The 17,092-nt window shown below is 48.6% G+C and overlaps 8 protein-coding genes across 8 annotated transcripts; 6 read left to right on the forward strand and 2 right to left on the reverse strand.

Annotated features, from left to right (window-relative positions):
- Positions 1-2,234: 2,234 nt before the first annotated feature.
- Positions 2,235-3,031, forward strand: PtA15_3A221 (uncharacterized protein; the record flags this gene model as incomplete). Its single annotated transcript, XM_053167168.1, has 5 exons — positions 2,235-2,434; positions 2,537-2,670; positions 2,752-2,818; positions 2,923-2,928; positions 2,992-3,031. The coding sequence occupies 5 exons, from the start codon at positions 2,235-2,237 to the stop codon at positions 3,029-3,031; spliced, it is 447 nt and encodes a 148-aa protein (XP_053018411.1).
- A 1,607-nt stretch (positions 3,032-4,638) lies between these two features.
- On the reverse strand, positions 4,639-6,114 carry PtA15_3A222 (uncharacterized protein; the record flags this gene model as incomplete). Its single annotated transcript, XM_053167169.1, has 4 exons — positions 4,639-4,645; positions 4,716-4,873; positions 4,963-5,001; positions 5,071-6,114. 4 exons carry the CDS (start codon positions 6,112-6,114, stop codon positions 4,639-4,641), a joined length of 1,248 nt encoding a protein of 415 aa, XP_053018412.1.
- A 102-nt stretch (positions 6,115-6,216) lies between these two features.
- On the forward strand, positions 6,217-6,561 carry PtA15_3A223 (uncharacterized protein; the record flags this gene model as incomplete). The annotated part of the gene is made up of 1 exon (XM_053167170.1): positions 6,217-6,561. The coding sequence occupies one exon, from the start codon at positions 6,217-6,219 to the stop codon at positions 6,559-6,561; it is 345 nt and encodes a 114-aa protein (XP_053018413.1).
- Positions 6,562-6,880: 319 nt separating this feature from the next.
- Positions 6,881-7,390, forward strand: PtA15_3A224 (uncharacterized protein; the record flags this gene model as incomplete). The annotated part of the gene is made up of 1 exon (XM_053167171.1): positions 6,881-7,390. One exon carries the CDS (start codon positions 6,881-6,883, stop codon positions 7,388-7,390), a length of 510 nt encoding a protein of 169 aa, XP_053018414.1.
- A 212-nt stretch (positions 7,391-7,602) lies between these two features.
- On the forward strand, positions 7,603-7,881 carry PtA15_3A225 (uncharacterized protein; the record flags this gene model as incomplete). The annotated part of the gene is made up of 1 exon (XM_053167172.1): positions 7,603-7,881. One exon carries the CDS (start codon positions 7,603-7,605, stop codon positions 7,879-7,881), a length of 279 nt encoding a protein of 92 aa, XP_053018415.1.
- A 1,817-nt stretch (positions 7,882-9,698) lies between these two features.
- On the forward strand, positions 9,699-10,072 carry PtA15_3A226 (uncharacterized protein; the record flags this gene model as incomplete). Its single annotated transcript, XM_053167173.1, has 2 exons — positions 9,699-9,750; positions 9,876-10,072. 2 exons carry the CDS (start codon positions 9,699-9,701, stop codon positions 10,070-10,072), a joined length of 249 nt encoding a protein of 82 aa, XP_053018416.1.
- Positions 10,073-11,139: 1,067 nt separating this feature from the next.
- PtA15_3A227 (uncharacterized protein) lies at positions 11,140-13,997 on the reverse strand (the record flags this gene model as incomplete). Its single annotated transcript, XM_053167174.1, has 2 exons — positions 11,140-11,572; positions 13,984-13,997. The coding sequence occupies 2 exons, from the start codon at positions 13,995-13,997 to the stop codon at positions 11,140-11,142; spliced, it is 447 nt and encodes a 148-aa protein (XP_053018417.1).
- A 1,600-nt stretch (positions 13,998-15,597) lies between these two features.
- Positions 15,598-17,003, forward strand: PtA15_3A228 (uncharacterized protein; the record flags this gene model as incomplete). Its single annotated transcript, XM_053167175.1, has 8 exons — positions 15,598-15,702; positions 15,777-15,997; positions 16,109-16,127; positions 16,190-16,333; positions 16,400-16,477; positions 16,551-16,672; positions 16,746-16,775; positions 16,835-17,003. 8 exons carry the CDS (start codon positions 15,598-15,600, stop codon positions 17,001-17,003), a joined length of 888 nt encoding a protein of 295 aa, XP_053018418.1.
- Positions 17,004-17,092: the final 89 nt, after the last annotated feature.

Consider the following 17,092-nt stretch of genomic DNA (forward strand, 5'->3'; position numbering starts at 1 on the left):
ATGAAGGTAGAAGAAGAGTTACTTATGGTTTACTAAAGCTACTTTTTTCACTGATTCTAGCTTCCATAATGCGGCAACAACACAAGATTCTTCAAAGGGAGAAACTGATGATGATTTGGCAGCCATTCCAGAAGAATTTTCACAATTGGAAATCCATGGTTCAATTTTCAACCAAAACAAATTAGTGGATACATTAGAAAGAAAGTTAGCAACAGATAAATCACCAGGAGATTGTTCAAAAGAACTGAACATTGAGATACAAGAAGTGAAGAATCATCTCACACATATAGCCAAACTCTTTGTGAAAATTGGAGATCTTGAAAATATCAAAGGAAAAGAGATATACCTGAAGATGTTATTCTTGATTTTGGATTTCACAACAGCAAACTATGGGAAAGATTTAATTGAGGAAGAAAAAATTGGTGGACACTTCACGCAAAAATTCAAAGCAATGTCCTCCAGCAGTCGTATCAATGCACAAGTGCACCTCACTCAACAAGAAATTAAGCGCTATGAAGCAGAAGAACCTTTTCCACCAGTAACATTGGAAGAAAGGCATGAGTTTGTTGATAGAATAAAAGAACTCATCATGGCAAGGCACAATTTAAACTATTCTCCCCAAAACTCTGGACTGCATCATTACACTATGCTTGATGAAATCAACAAAAAAGTAGATGATCTCATCACAAGAGAAGACTTGATGACAATTAAAGAGGATTATGAGCGTTCTTATCAAGATTGGCATGACCTAAATAACGGCATGATAGAGGCAACGTGGGATGAGCTAAATGAAAAAATGGCAGGGGAAATGCAACAGGAAAAAGAGAGGAATTAGTTCACCAAGCAGCTCAAGAAACAGCTGATAGGTACTTTTAGGAGAATAGGCTTATGTATGCAGTTCCTTTCCAGTCATTTGCAGATGTAGTTAAATAGGTAGCATTCAGTACAGTTTTATAAACCTAAGTTGTGTTACAAACCACTCAATGTTTGCATAATCTCGGTCCTCTAACCATTTTACTCTGATCAAACTACCTCGGCCATCATAACTGCGCAGTCTCGATGGCCCAGACAATTCCCCCGCTTCCATGTCGATGCTCAAGCGGTCTCTGCCATCGAGACTACACGGCTTCTATGGTCATGAAGGAATCCCTTCGGCCATTGAGGCTGTACAGTTTTCCTAGGCGAGAGGACTTGACGGTACCCAAGCGCAATCCTCTCTCCTGGCCGCCGCAGTTGATAATAAGCTCGAGTCGAACCCTAGGCCTCCCCGATTATGTTGGATGGGAGAGGTGAGGGTGGGGTTGCGTGACCTAATTCTGACGGGCAAACAGGTTACATGAAGCCCTTGTTCTTGCAGCACCCTGCAAGAGTGCAAAAGACACTTGTGCTCGGTCTGGGTCGTGATGATATGTCGTTGACGTTCCTGGTGAGCAGCAGATCGGGGGAGGGAAAGAAAAGTTAGATGAAGATTGATGAGGGTGGGTGGGGTGGATCAGAGCAAAGCTGAGGGGACGCGGACCTAATGTAACCTGTGAACCTTGATTGAAATATTGTCTTTTTCGCTATCCCCCGGTGAAGATGATACCTTTAGTGCTGGCTCCAATCATGTTGGCAACATGCGTCCGGGCGGTTTCGACTGCCTTCTCGGTCTCCCTGCCGTAGGCGCGTTGTCTTGGCATGAGAGTTTCCGTGCTAATTGGTCCTGTCAGGCATCATCGCATCCCAAAAACGAGGATCGAGTGTTGTGGTTGCCTGTGGATGGGACGGAGACGAGGGCTCTTGGACATGTCGTGCAGCTTCGACAATAGATACATCATTAATTCTGTGAATATGGCAAGAAGACGATCATACCAGATCATACCTGTATGTGCATATAGATAGGCGTTCCGAAATTCTGCTGTTTTCGGGTGCTTTCTGATTTGCGCAATTCGGGGAGAGGACTGAGACGGCAGGATGGGGCAGGGATGATATCGAGGGCAGCTTGAGAGTTGATGGGCTGCAGGTTGGAGGAAAGATGTCGGATAACGCTGGCTGTTCGGCGAGTTTTATGCTGGGGGGCGTTGTTGAGCAAGCGAGCGAGCGGAGGTGGCCGGCGGCTCGGCGGGCGCCGGGCAGACTGGGCGAGCAACGCTTTCCCGTGGGGCTCCTCGGGTTTCTCGGGGGTGCCACACGCTGAACTGTGTGTAACTGTCCGGCCCAAGCACACAAGCCACCAACCTGCGTCAACTTCCAGGATGCTGACTATCAGGACGAGGATAAGGAGCACGTACTCGACCTACCAACACTCTCGAGCACTCTCAAGCTCTACCCACTTCTACAATCAGTCGACCAGTCAGATCACTCGACCAGACCCAAGAGAAGAAACAGTGGTGCAAAAAAACGATGGACTTCCTAAAGCTAAATCCATCACTTGGAGCGCCAACCAGAAACCCAAGTCAGTAATCTTCCAACACCGTAATAATGTATCATACGGCTTCCGGTTCAAACAGTACCTGACGAAAAATGATCTCCCAACAAATCAACAACGGTGGATTAGATCACAGGCAATGATTGGCCCAAGATTCGAGCAGACTAACCTGGACGCCCAGCCGAACCCATTGCCGGCAATCGAACTGATCAAGAAACAGCCGATCCGGATGGTTCCTAGTCGGGTCGCAGCCTGTGATGGAGGTTTGTAAAACTTCGATCGGCAACTGATTTCTCCCAGATACTCACGAGTTGATACGCCTCTACCCCTCCATTCCAAAAAAGGCGGCGGCGCGTTGGGACATCCTAGAGTCTTTATCAATCTCGATAAACCTGGACCTCAACCATGCGGGTGAATCAATTAAACTGTTCTATCTAGACACGAAGTACTTGTGAATTTGCACTGACTTGATATGTTAAACTTACCCCATAATCGTAATCCATTTATATTTAAAGATATTGGTAAGCCTTCATCAACTATTGATTGATTAGTTCAATATACTGATTGTTTTTAATTATTTTTAGTGGACTTCGGTTCGAACGATCGCATGACGACCATCATTGAGGGCAATTCGCATCAAGTAGCGGTTGTATTCTCCCGCCCTGTATTACTCATTTTATCGCCACCAAATGTTATTTCCTCTCTTTACATAGCCATAAGACTATCATGATGTGATTCCCGTCTCTGGAGAGGATTTCATGGCAATGAAGAGTCGGGAGTGGGTGACCGTTTGAAAATAAGGACCAAACTGGACACTGTCGTCATTGAGGTTGACGTCTCCGGATTGTCATCGGGATAACATGTTATATATTGTGTTTTGAAATAAGCTTGGCCTCAAAAACACAAAAATTAGGTTTCCTAGATGAAATTTCATTGTAGATTAAGGCATCAAAAAAACCATGATGTCACCATCAATCATATGATAATGACAACATCACATTATCATTGATCATAACTTGATCCAGACCCCGCCAGACCAAGCTCTGCTCCAAACCATGCCAGCCCCTCCGTCAATGTCACAATTTGGGATTGACCTCTTCTCCAGGGACGATACCTTTCTAATTTTGAGTACGCTCACATCCATAACATTGGTGGCTTAGACAGAATAAACATAAAACTTGAGAGTCATCTTTAAGGCCTTTAGAGCATGTTGACCGGTGGCTAGTTTAGCTTGCAGCTAGCTAGTTTAGCCATCAAACTCAACCACACCGGGCTGAGCTAAGCCTCAGCTAAATTAGCAAGAAGCTATGATTTGAGCTAACCCTTGCTACATATATGCTACCAATCACCTCTATTGAATCTAGGCAAGTGCAAAGAGGAAGACAAACTGGTCCTGGTTAAACCAATCCTCAATGAAGAGCTCTCAAAACATGAATCCTTGATGCAATCCTGGGCTGGAGATGTCCTTGAACTCTGGAAAACTATTTATGGGCCGGCCCAACCCCTTGATCAGCCTTGGTTCTCACTGGTGGATTCCCTTCCGCGGCCTATTTTTCATGCTATGGAAAATGATAAAATTGAGGCCAGTTCAGAAGCAATGCTTCCAGGCATTGATGAGGGTGTAAAAAACACTGGCAGCAATCTGGCAAAGAAATCAGCGCATGTGAAAGTTGAATCTCAACAAGCATCTGGAAACTAACAACAGTATTTAGATGGGATCTCTTGCTGTGCTGTGCAGTTTCATCTCTCTTATTTCCAATTGCAATGCAGATGATTTTCATTCTCTCACTTGTGCAAAATTAAAATCAATGCACTGGAGGACTTCCCATTGGCATTTAGAGAGCTCTAGATGCCCCTCTAACTCCTAAATTAAGAAATCTACCAAATCAACAATCAGTGCACATGAAAGTCATGAGCTGTAGGGTTAGGAGAACATTTTCCCTTCTAACAAAAATTAAGAGTATAGGTGTGTAAATTGAGATCTGGGAGGCTCCTAGACTTGACAGGAAGTCCTCCACTCTATGGTTCATATACTTTTGTTCATCTTCTCAGCCCTTCACTCTTGTCTCACTGATTTGGGACCCTAGATCTGTGAAAGATTGTCCTCAAAAAAAAAGCAATTCTCTTGAATTATATTTTTGTGACAGTAAAAGTGGCGGGGTATGAGAACAACATGAATAAAAAAAATGTTCTAGGCCAGCTCTATGTACAACATCGGAAATCAAGGAACCCTAACCCCTATATCCGGTGTGCGGGTTTGAGGCTTCAACATGCCAACTTTGGGGGTGTTCACAGGTGGTCTCGATACCTTGAGCTGTCTCTCTCTCGATGAGTTGATCGCTTACGAGAGGAATCCGAGGGGGGTCGGTCGTACAATTCTCTTTCTCGACGAGAGGTGCGATTTGAGGAATGGGATGAGTGAGTAGATGAGGAGCGTGCATCCGGCGGTGATCGAGACCTCAAACGCTGAGAATAAGATTAAGACGCAAGAGAATGACGGAAGAATCAATGTCCAGCTCTGTGTATCAAAATCGGTGGAAGGGGAAAGAGCTCACTGCTTTTCCTCGATTCGATGGTGAACGAGATCTTGAACGCTGAAATATTAAAAACAGGAAATTAATCTGAAGTTTTTTTGGTGACAAACTGGCCGTGGGGGGACTCACAGGTTTTCCTCCATGATCGACCACTTTCCTCAGTAACGGAACGTACTTCCTCTCCGGTTTCGCCGGTTTGGATTTCTTGCTATTATCACTCGGATCCGAATCGAGTACGAGAGGCTTAGCGCCGATGCCCAAGAGACTAGGCCGGGCTTGCGGCACGTAAGCCTCGACCAAGCCGACCCGACCCCGCTTGGTGGCCGCGGTGCCCTCTTTCCAGCCCATTCCTTTCAGCAAAGCTAGGCCGAATTGTCCGACGGGGATCCGCTCGTAATCCTCTAGCGTCGAGCAATCGGGTCGTTTGGAGACATCTTTCCGAAACTGGGCCGTCTCGTCCCCCGAATCTCCAGAATCATCGCCTCCTTCTTCTTCTGGGCCTGTATCCAGTGGGCCCTCGTTCCTCATCGGGATCGCTTCAATCTTGACCTGTTGTGTTGATCCAGAGTTCGCTTGGGAGAGTAGTTCCTTGACGGCTCGCTCTTCAATTGTCAGTGGTTGGGCTGGTGTTACAGGGACGACAGTCTCAGATTCGACAGACTCAGCCGATTCCGACTCGAGTGCAAGCCGTTCAATTTTCGGAACAGTCTTGACAGTCGGAGGAGGTTGGAGTCCGCCTTCTATGGTTTTCGAATTCATCTTATCGAGTCCTTCGGCATCGACGACTGACGAATGTTTCTTCGAGGGTCCCCCCATCGAATTTATCGGCTCGGGTTTGTACAGCTCTTTCTGGGTCCGTTTCTGCTTCTTGGCTAAATGAATTGCTCGGAAGTCCCGGTCCGGTAGTGCTGGTATCGAGATCATCTGTTGCTCCGTCCGGTGTCTTTTGGTTTCTGATGAGGCTCGCTCGATCTTGAATGAGAATGGCATTCTTGTGTAAGTAAATAAATCTGCGTTCTTGTTCAGTTGTTCGTGGTTTTTGCTTGATCTGGACCCGCAGGGACCAGCATGGGGCCTGGGCCAGTGATTAAGGACCCCCGGATGATGTCGGGGAATACCCCGGGAACCTCTCCCAGGGGACGCCCGGGTGAAAGCCCGGGTAAATTTGTACATACTTCGACAGCCTCACTTCGACTCGTTTCCTTCTGGAGGCCACCACGACAAGTCGAGACCATCGGAGGAATAAATTTTGCGGTTGAAGATTACTCTCAGCACATGCCTTCCCAGCCGCCCACGATCAGGGAGTCGGACGCGCGACTGTCGACGAATGGAGAGACGGATCTGCTAAGAGGCTTGCTGGGACATGAGCTGCGGGTGGAGATTATCGATGGCCGAATCTTCGAGGGGGTCTTTGTCTGTCTTGATAAGCCTGTCAACCTCGTTCTTGACCACGCCCTCGAATCTCTCTCTGATGACCCTCACGCCGCAAGGGATGTCGGACTCATCCTCATTCCGATTCGCCATATCATCCGCGTCCAGGCTCCTTCAAAGTCTCTCACCGACCCATTGCTTCCTCCCATCATCCAACCGATCTCGGTAAGTCACTCCTTCTGCTTTTAGTGCCATCATATTTCTGCTTTTAGTGCCATCATATGAATACAGGCGCCATGGATTCATTGGTACTCCCATTGCAGACAAACCAATCGCATACGTCATGAAAAAGTTACTCAGAAACATGTGATCAATTCCACTTCAACCCCTAGGGTCAGCTATCGAACTAATCTATAGCACAAGTCCCTCGCCTGCCGGGGGGCACAGCGCTGCACGAAGCGTCGAAGTGCGACCACCCTGCGGGGCTCTCACAGTGCCATACAGCGATTCCCCCACAGACACCCAAAGCCAATCGCCAGGCAACCAGAGAGGATGCGGGACAATCAGGATGGATGAAGTCATGAGTGGATCATCGACTGGATTGAGAGTGCCGAGTGTGGTGAATGTATTATACGAGCATCTGGGCGAGGAGGGGGGCGCGAGCGAAGACGAGGCACTATCGCCCGAGTTCAGAGCCACTGTGGAGCGATCGATGAGAACGTTAAAAGGAAGGGACAGTCTAGCGGTAGAGCTGGAGCTGAAGAGCAAGACGACGGGGAGGCGGGCAAGTTGGATGGAGAGCAAGAGGCCGGAGCGGCTGCTTCCGCGGATATATGTTGAGGTGGAACGACTCAAGACTGCTCGAGATGAGTTGCTCGTCCAAGTCGAGGTCTCGATCCTTGGCTTCAGCAAGCTCCATCGGACCAACTCGTCACTCTTCCATCCCTCCGCCTCCTCCATTGATCACCCCGATCGCCACTTCGAGACTCTTGCTCTCGGTGGCACTACCGATCACTTGCATTATGGAGACACAAGATTCTTTTGCCTATCGCGGCTTGGTTGGCTACTCGTAGATTGATCATCGGGATCACCGGTACGCCTCTTGCTTTTTTACAGTTTAAGTTGTCCAAACCGAAACACGACTAATACAAGCGTGCTCCGAATAAAAATGAATAGATGATGAGCTGTTAAAAAAAGCAACATGCGAGCCGGTTGTCGTCCCTTGAAGAGCGGCAGAAGGCCGTACGGAGCCTCCTGGAACGGGTGGGGCCGCAAGATCTGCAGATTGAGATGCCAAGGCTGAAAGTTGTATACGGTCCGACGGCATCGGACCCGGACATCAACGCCCTGCTTGTTTCTCAAGAGACCCTTGCCGGTGCCCAGGCCATCGAAGACATCCGGATCCAGAACGGCCTCAACTCACTCGCTCGCTGCGTCATCGATGTCATCAGTCATCATCAAGCTTCCCTACCCGACAATCATGACCTTAAACAACTGAAGATCAGTAGCACTCATATTCGCGCTTGGCTCGACTCTCGTCAACCCACAAATTCCCTTCCAAGCAACTAAGCATTGATTTATTTTTTCTCCATCTCACTCTTGTACCTGACTCATGCCATCGGCTGATCAAATGAAAGACTACCGGGCCGGTTTGGATCCACACGCGGAATAAATCCTTCCGGAGTGTTTAAACTTCTTCGAGGAAATGATATTGTATGTATATAGTTGTTGACCAGGAGGATTCCTCGCGCTCAACTACTGTAGTATCGACCGGGAGGGGTCGACAAGGGCTGGTCGACATGGACATGTGTGTATGGCCTCAGGTGTTGAGGTGGATGGCTCAGGGCTCCACTCCATGTGCCCCGAACCTTGTCGGGTCAAAGGAAAATTCGTGTGGGCCAGTTTGGGCCGGCCCAATTAGTAACCCCACTTGGGGGCGGTACCCGGGTACCGCATTGCTATTTCCAAAAGAAAAAACGGGCACCCGGCACCGCCTGGCGGGTGAGCGGCGGGTGCAAGCGGTACCCGGCGGGGCCGGTCGACATTCTCTACTTTCCGCAGCAGTTTGGACGTCGCCAGGTCGTCAAACCGCGTTTTTTCGCGGAAAACCGGCGTTTTTTTAACATGGCCCAGACCACAGTTTTCTCGGGCCCTCACCAGGTAAATTGTTTTACCATGTCGTCGTCGCATGACCAGATCTGGGTCCCGAGGGCTACCGGGAGTCGCATCCGGTGACGAACGGGCCCAGTGGCCAGTGGCGCCAGGGACGTCCCTTGGACGCCCAGTCACGCAAGGTCCCGCCGGCTTTGAGACCGGTACCCCCCAGTGTCAGCCATGTGGGCGGTCGGGGGGAGGTGGCACATGTATGAGGGGCGCTGGTGTAGTGTGGCTGATTTTCGCCAGGTGGTGGCGCCCCGCCTCCTCTGGATTCGCCCCGCGGGGTATGAAGTTGGGGGATAATATGATACTCCCTCACTGCAGGAGGGCCCCAGCGAGCCTCCCATGAGGGGGGACTTGTGTTAAGTGAGCCAAGTCGGCCCTCCTTCCGACTTCGTGCCAGCCCAAGCCACCAGGGCCTCCGAAGCGAGTGAGTCGTGTGCTAGAGCCATAAGGCACCCGGAACTACAATCAACGAGTCACCATTGGCATTACAGCTGGAGAACGGGGTGGCGCTTCACGCCTCCGGCCTTGGAGTCGGAGGACTCAGGAAGATCAACAGAGTCCCCCTCCGCGCGATCTGGCTCGCCCCACTATCGTCTGCGGTGCGCATGAATGCTTGTATGTATCAACATGACGATAAGCCCGACTCGCCGAGTGGCGACTTCCAAGCCACCGTTACAAAGCCAGTTATGTATCTCTGGTGGTGTAGTTTATTGTAGTTGATACTTGACAGACACATCGATCACACCACACCTTCCATATCAAAAATGCCCGTTATCACCGCCACTGGCAACTAAGAAGCCGGTCGTCAGGCGCGTTGGGGGTCAATCAGTTCATGCGGTTTTTCGTGCGGTACTCGAGAGGCTGCTTGGTGAGCTCGCGCCGGACTGCCGCGGAGGCTTCACGGCACGCTTAAAACCTCCGTCTCTGCTCTGCTCACTTCTCACTCCTCACCACTTAACTCTTCTTCCGAATCGGCGGTGCCCACTATTTCCTATATCCTATCATTTATATTCAAATTTATTAAATTTATCTCCAAGTTTTTTGGCTTGTAAAAGCCCACTCCGATTAACTGGTGTGTAACTCTTAATCCTACTATATGTTCATCGTGAGGCAGAGAGCTTTATATAGAGATAACTGGCCCAGTGTTAATGCTTTTCATTGGTTTGTGCTGCTGATATCCTATGTCCACCAGCTGTCTGTTGATCCTCAAAAGTCTGAACGAGATGAAACTAGTATTGCTTTTTGCAACTGTGATCGCGCTTCTCGGCATGCACCGTAAGTGATCTTTTTACTTCCTTAGTCAATGAACCTTCCCCCAGGTCTTTTCTTTTGAAATTAACACTTTCTTTCCTCTGCCCCTCATCATTCGAACCCGTCTATCTTTTTGTTTGTTTTTGTAGTTGAAGGAACCAAAGGAATGCCGGCTAAAAAACTCGTAAACCGATTGGATCGTCGCGCGCCAATGGGTAGAGGTAGACCTCTAACGAGGGGGGAGTTAAGAGACTTGAAATCAAAATCGCTGGACATGAAAAAGGGGGGCGGGAAGCACTATTTGCCGAGTGGTGATTATGCTTACTTTGAAGACGGGTTCGAATAGGATCTTTCCATTTCTTTTTTTCTATTGAAACACAAACAAAAACAAAGAAGAAGAAAATAATGTTTCTTGTGTTGTGCGAGCGGAATAGTCTTTGATATAATGTACCTGGTGTCTGCGTCTTGTCTGTCCAAATATCTCGTACGGCCTTGTATTTCTCTTCTTGCGAAGGAAACCTCTCTTTCAAATCCCAAATTTCTCCTCTTAAAATTAGGACTATCTAAACTTTTTACACACCCCATAACTTACTATAACCCCTTCCACAAAAGATAATTCCAGCACCAGCGGTTTCTATTTTATCTTTATATAATCTCCGTCTTCTTTTTTGTGTTACAGAGATCATATGTGTCATCAGTCTTGATCCATAAAATAAATAAAGTATCTGAAAACTTTGAGCATCAAGTTTTATCCATGCACGTTTGAAGTGTGCAAGGCAATCTAAAATCCTCGATGGCCGCGCATGGCAAAGTGGCGCAACGATTAGATGAGTGGTCTAGTCAAGAATGCCGTCTTCGTCATGTGCAACGATACAATCAGACAACCCTTGCTCTCCCTCTTTCGATGCTTCATCTATCATAGACAGATGAACCCGTCGACAACATAACCAAAACATGGCGTAATATGCCTGGGGTCTTGGGCTACACAGGCGGCACACTTCGCAAGAGATGAAACGCCGCCCGGATGCCAGTGCCATGTTGAAGTGTCAATCTAGCACTGCTTAACACATCGTTGCTTACACATCCAATCACCATTGGGGCAACACCACACATCATCATAAGCATACATCTACTGTATTCAACTGCAACATAGCAATGTGTACTTAGCTCAATGGTTAGAGCATCACTCATGAATGCTGAGTATGTGAGTTTGACTCTCACAGTACACGAGGTTGTGGGTTCAACACCCACTTCACTCGGACCTTTCTTTTCACTTGTTCAATATGCCATTCTGCCGTCCCGGTGCAGCACCGGACGTCCCCCTGGCATCCCCTCCCACAGGTGCCACCGGATGAGCACCCCGCCGCCGCCTCCAAACCCAAAGCAGCCCACAGCCGTCCCTCCAGATCGTAGCTACCCACAGCGCAGCGCCTCCCTGGCCATGCGGTACCATCGGAGCAAACCCCTGCCGCCCCGACCAGGGTGCCCCGCAAGCAGTTTCTGCGGCGGCAAGCGGAGAAGAAGAAGGAGGGGGAGGGGGAGGGGATGGGGAGTTGTTGTTGTTGGGGGGGAGGATGGGAGGGTGGGCAGACCAGCCGCGTACGCGGGCGGTCTGCATCCGGGGTCGGCCTTGATGGGCGGTGGGGCCCCGGCCGAGCGGGGATGATCAGGCGGGGCGAAGGGGCCGCAGTCTCCGGCGAGGTGGTGGAGGTGGCAGGCAAGGTCGGGGAGCGTGATGAGGTTGGAGTCGGGGAGGACTCGGATGGGGGGCTGGAGCTGGAGGCCTTCGGGCGGGGGGGACTCGTCCTCGTCGATCGTCGGCGGCGCGGGCCCGTCGTGGGCGGCCCTTGCCGAAAAGGACTCGTAGCCGTCGTACTCTTCCTCCTCTTCCTCTCCTTGTTCTTCTTCGGGATGCCAGTTGAGCAGCGGGCCAAATATAATCATTGGTTAATTCAATGAAAACTACAAAATTCAACATAAAGCCTCCAAATATTTTTTCTAGGCAACCTACAATACTGGTCTCTTCAATTATGAAGTCAGATTCAACTGATTCAGCCATATTCAGTACTGCAGTACCATTATATTGCTTTTGACCAAAACAAAGCAATATAATGGTATTATGGTGCTGAAGATGGCTGAATCAGTTAAATCTGACTTCATAGTTGATGAGACCATTACTGTAGGTTTCCTACAAAAAAAAATGGATTCTTTATGTTGAGTTTTGTATTTTTTATTGAATTTACAAATGATTATATCACCTATATTTATATTGGCTCCAAACGGGCCTTAATTTGTGTATTCTCAACACAATGTCACAGCATTACTCCTTGGACTGTGAAATCTCCGACAATGGCCGCAACGCAAACCCGGGCGCCAATCAAGCCTCCCTTGCTGGCCCAGCACGGGTTCGCCGCTCAAGCATTCACTGCAGAGTCGCCGCACCTGACTACACTCCACCGCTGAGGAATACAACGGCGCCGGCAGCCGCGGGAGGGCCCACCCCTCCTGGTTAGTGGTGATATATTAGTTCCGTGGATGGAAGCTAACATGTGGTTGCAACTATTTTAGAGCATCTCCAACGGTCCGGGGGGCAGTTGGCCTGAGTTCCCCGGCCCGCGACCCCATGTAACAGCAGTCGCGGCTCAGGTCCAATTATGGACTGGCACTTCAAAGCCGCTATCCGACTGCTCCACACCCGCATCTGGGAATCAAATCATCATCACTCAACACCATGCAAAATATTAAAAATGTCCTCAAATGGATGGACAATGAAGACGATGTCCTAGCCTCACAGAAAACGTTACTCAGCTTAATGATCAAAACAAAAGAGAAAAGAAAACATGGTGGTTCAACACCTGGAAGAAGAGAAATAAACCGGAATCAACTTCAGGATCACCAGCAGCTATACAATGATTATTTTGCTGAGAACCCTGCATATCCTCTTGACGTCTTCCGCCGTCGATTCCGAATGCAAAGGAGCCTTTTCCTACAAATCCTTGACGATGTCGAAAAAGCAATCAATTATTTTGTACAGAAACATGATGCAGCTGGGAGGTTGGGCTTTTCTCCTCTTCAGAAGGCCACTGCTGCAATACAAATGCTTGCGTATGGATGTAGTTCAGACTCTGTAGATGAGTACCTTTGTATGAGTGAGTAAAATGTATCTCTTATGTCTAATCCTTGCAATCTTATAGCCAAAATCTAACCATCTATCTGTATGAAAGGTGAATCAACTGCAATCGAGAGCTTGAAGCAGTTCTGCCAAACTATTGTTTGGGTTTACAGCAAAGAATACTTGAGAAAGCCCAACAAAAACAATGCCGCTAGGCTCCTGGAAGTTGCGGAGGAGCGAGGTTTTCCCGGTATGATTGGATCTATCGATTGCATGCACTGGTGCTGGAAGAATTGCCCAGTTGCTGATCAGGGAACGTATAGCGGCAAGGATAAAGAACCGACGGTCGTCCTTGAAGCGGTGGCCTCGTACAACACTTGGATTTGGCACACATTCTTTGGACTGCCTGGTACCCTCAACAATATTAACATTCTTGATTGATCTCCCATCTTCGACCAGATTCAAGAAGGTGAAGGACTCTCAGTTTCATATGAAGTCAACGGCAATCGATACGGCCTCGGCTACTACCTTGCGGACGGCATTTATCCTCCTTATGCCACATTCATCCAAACGATCTCTCATCCGCAAGGAGCCAAGAAGAAACATTTTTCCAAATTGCAAGAAGCCTACCGGAAGGATGTCGAGCAAGCTTTTGCGGCCCTGCAATCTCGCTATGCAATTGTGCGATTCCCCGGTCGATTTTGGAAACACAAAGTCCTCTCTGATATTATGTTGGCGGTGATCATCCTTCATAACATGACGGTTGAAGATGAATCAGGAAGTGAAATGGAAGGAAAAATTGAATATGAACAAACACCACGTACCAAAGCAGATATAACCACTAATGGACCAAACAACTCAACTTTTGAACAGTTTATGCTACGATACCAGGCTATTAGAGACCACAAAGCACATAATACCCTTCAGAACAATCTCATTGATCATTTGTGGAACAAACATGGTTCCAATGAAGATAGCTCCCCGAGTCCTCTTTAGCTTATATGTTATTCTCAACATTAGTTTCTCTATTATCTAGCTCTTTTGTTTTATTTCTCTTGATCTTGTTGCAATTGACTTATGATTTAAAAAAAAACAGCCCAAGTTTCTCTAATATTTCTTTCTTTTGTTTTCTTTCTCTTGATCACATTGCAATTGACATGTGAATTTTTAAAAAAAACAACGGTGAAGTACAAAGAGAAACAAGCAGATTCTCATTCTGTGTCTTTGCTGTCCTCGTCTTCTTCCTTGGACTCCTCCTCCATTTCGGCTTCTTCTCTCTCTCTTTTCTCCTTTTCTTCCCTCTCTTTTTTCTCATTTTCTTCCTTCTCCTTTTTCTCCTTTTCTTCTTTCGCCTTTTTCTCTTTTTCTTCTTTTAGTTCGAGTTCCATGATCAGTTTTTGCTTCTTTGCGTAATAAGCTTGCCTCGTCTCGTCCGTTATTGAATCAAGATCCTTAGCCATGATGGTCTCTTCAAATGCCATTTTGGTTGCATATTTCATTGAGTTAAGGCGGTTGCGCGCAATGGTAACCAGCTCTCATTGCATGGTCATCATCTTCCCGGGTGAGACATCCTCAGCCAGTTTTCGTTTAGCGGCTTTTGAACCCTCCATTCGTACATTCCCGAGAACTGATTGACTGGCATCAGACTTGTTGTCATCCAAATCAATTACAGTCGGGCTAGAGGCAGCAGGAGTAGAGCTGGGAACGTCGGCAGGCGGAGCTGTAGTCAATTGTTTTGCCTTCTTGCCTCGGGCTTCATTCTCTTGCTGAGTCGCCTGCCACTTTGGGGTGTCCTTCAAGATTCCCCAGCAGTGGTCGAGGTTGAAAGTGGATCCAGAGGTGGCCTTGTATAGTTCTTTGGCCTCGGTGAGCTACATAGAACAACAAAAAAATAATTTTAGATCATTGCGGCACTCGAAGCGAGAAAGCTGGTAACACCAAGATGTACATACAAGATCTTCGCGAGTCTTTCCGCTTTTCAAACGACGCTCGGTAGTTGAATAGCAGCCAGCAAATTTGTTGACATTTTTGAGAATCAGAGCCCAGCAACATTCGACGGCACCGACAGGACACACTGGAAGGTCTTTAAAGTTTTTGACGTGTTTTTGGGACTCATTGTATTCCTTGATGAGGTCGGCAAGATGCTCGTGGATTTGCTCCCAAAAAGTCGTGGCCTTCTACCCTCTCCCAACAATGGCGTCTCGACTTGTGTTCAACCAAGAAATGCAGAGCTTTTTGTCTTCCTCAACCGACCAGCAAGGAAAGCCCTTCTTGGGTGCTGTTTTGTCGTCGGTCTTTGGTGTGTTTTCATTGTTGATGAGGGGGTTTTCTGCTGGTGTTGGGGTATCCACATCGTTGGGTTGGTGCTTGGGAGTGGATTTGGCGGCCTTTGTTTTTTTTTCTTTCTTGGAGAGCTGCGAGTAGCAGTTGATACCGTGTCGTCCATCTTTGCAATGTATGAAGTCGAGCGGATTCTGGTTGATTGCGGCCGGGAGGCGACCTGCAGAAGTCAGCAGGTGATCGCGGGTTGGACTGCCCCCGGCGATGTTCCCAGGGTCGTTCCGCAGGTCCGTTAGCGCGCAAAACAGGAACCCGGGCGGCCAAAGTTCGCCCCCGAACACCCAGTCGCGGCTCCGTTAGAGATGCTCTTACCTGCAGTGCAGGGGGTAGGTGGCGCGGGACCAGCAAACTTGCGACAGCTGGCCATCCCACATGCTGTGCTGGCTGGGCAGCAAGCATGGCCTCTATTGGTTTTGAGGATGGCACACGTTGATGAACCGGTGACCGATGAGTTCCTTGCAAAAATTGAAGCTCTTTTTCAGTTGGCTGGCGGGTACGCAGAGGTTGGGGAGCAGCTTGCCTATGTGAGTAACCTTGGGCCTATTTTTTGGAAAATTCATGCTCACCGGAGCTCCACTGTTGGCGAGGTGATCTGCAGGTACCTCAACCAAGGCAATACGCTGTCACCATGTATAGCATACTGGCGATGCGTCAGGCGATTGATCAATTTTGGCAAGAGCACCTCACAGTACCCCGGGGAGTGTCGGCAACTGCCGCAGAGCTGCCTTTAGTGGTTCAAGCACGCAACTGGCACTATGTGCCTGTGTTTACCGTGAGTTCTGTGGTTTGTGGCCTTTGGGGTGCAGAAACTTCTGATGAGTCAGTTTTGTAGGCCTTTGTCCAACGCAAGGCACACAAGCTGCTCTTGAGTAGGAATCTGAAGGTCTATGGGTCTGACACCCCTCGCGGAGCGCCTCAGAACCTCTGAAGCCTGCTGACATTAGTTCTGGTGAGTATTTTGGTACCGGGTGGGCTTGTAAAATGGGGCTGATATCCTGTTCAACAATACAGGATCATATCAACGCGCAGAACGTGCAGTTCAAGCGTGATTACCTGCCTCGCGGTTACTTGGAAAGCGATCCCGCAGCGGTTTCCAGTCTCAAGAGCTTTGTGCGACGAAAGTTGAGGCACTGTTGGGGCAGAGTGAGGGACTTGGTATGTCCCATGTGCCATTGTAACCCTCTTGAGAGTGGCTGACACGTCTCTGGCAAATTTTGACAGCTCCTGAGTGCAATCCAACCTGGTACGGGGGGGAATGTGACCCATCCAGTGCCCAGTGTGTCGGCCTTGATTGCTGATGTAAGTGAGGATGTCTTCAATAATGAACGGTGGTCTAATGTCAAATGGGCTGACGGTGGAGCGTGCACAATAGATGAGAGCTGCTTTGATTCCCCCAAATGCAAATCAACCGGAGGCTGAAGCCGGCAATGATAGGGCTAACCAGTCTCACCTGAAGGCTCGCATTGCTTATCTGCAAGTGCAAACCGTGGCACAGTATGTGGGGAGGGGACCAGGGGAAGCGGCCAGGCAATGGAAGAATATTGATGTGCACCTGCTTGAATTGCAGGGCAAGGGCCGCCAATACCGTACAGCGTGGGTATTTTTGTTTTCTTCCTGTGTGAAACTAAGTACTAATGACAGTGCGGTCATTGGTAGTTTTTATCAACTGGTCCTGAGGTATGATCATGCCACATTTGGCCAACAATATTTCGCGGACATGGACCCGGAATCAATCAAGTTGCCAATGGAGGAGGAGGTGCAGGAGCGCATGCGGGAAAATGCCGCCAAAGACAAACCTGCCAAGCAGGAAGCCCTTAATGGCTGATTCTCGCGGGGCGCCTGTCACCCGCCTTTGTTTTTTCTGGCATAGCTCAGTCTTGATAGCCACACCAACACAGTCTATGGTCACTTGTT

Source organism: Puccinia triticina, chromosome 3A (genome assembly GCF_026914185.1).
Source record: "Puccinia triticina chromosome 3A, complete sequence".
Lineage (NCBI taxonomy): Eukaryota > Fungi > Basidiomycota > Pucciniomycetes > Pucciniales > Pucciniaceae > Puccinia > Puccinia triticina.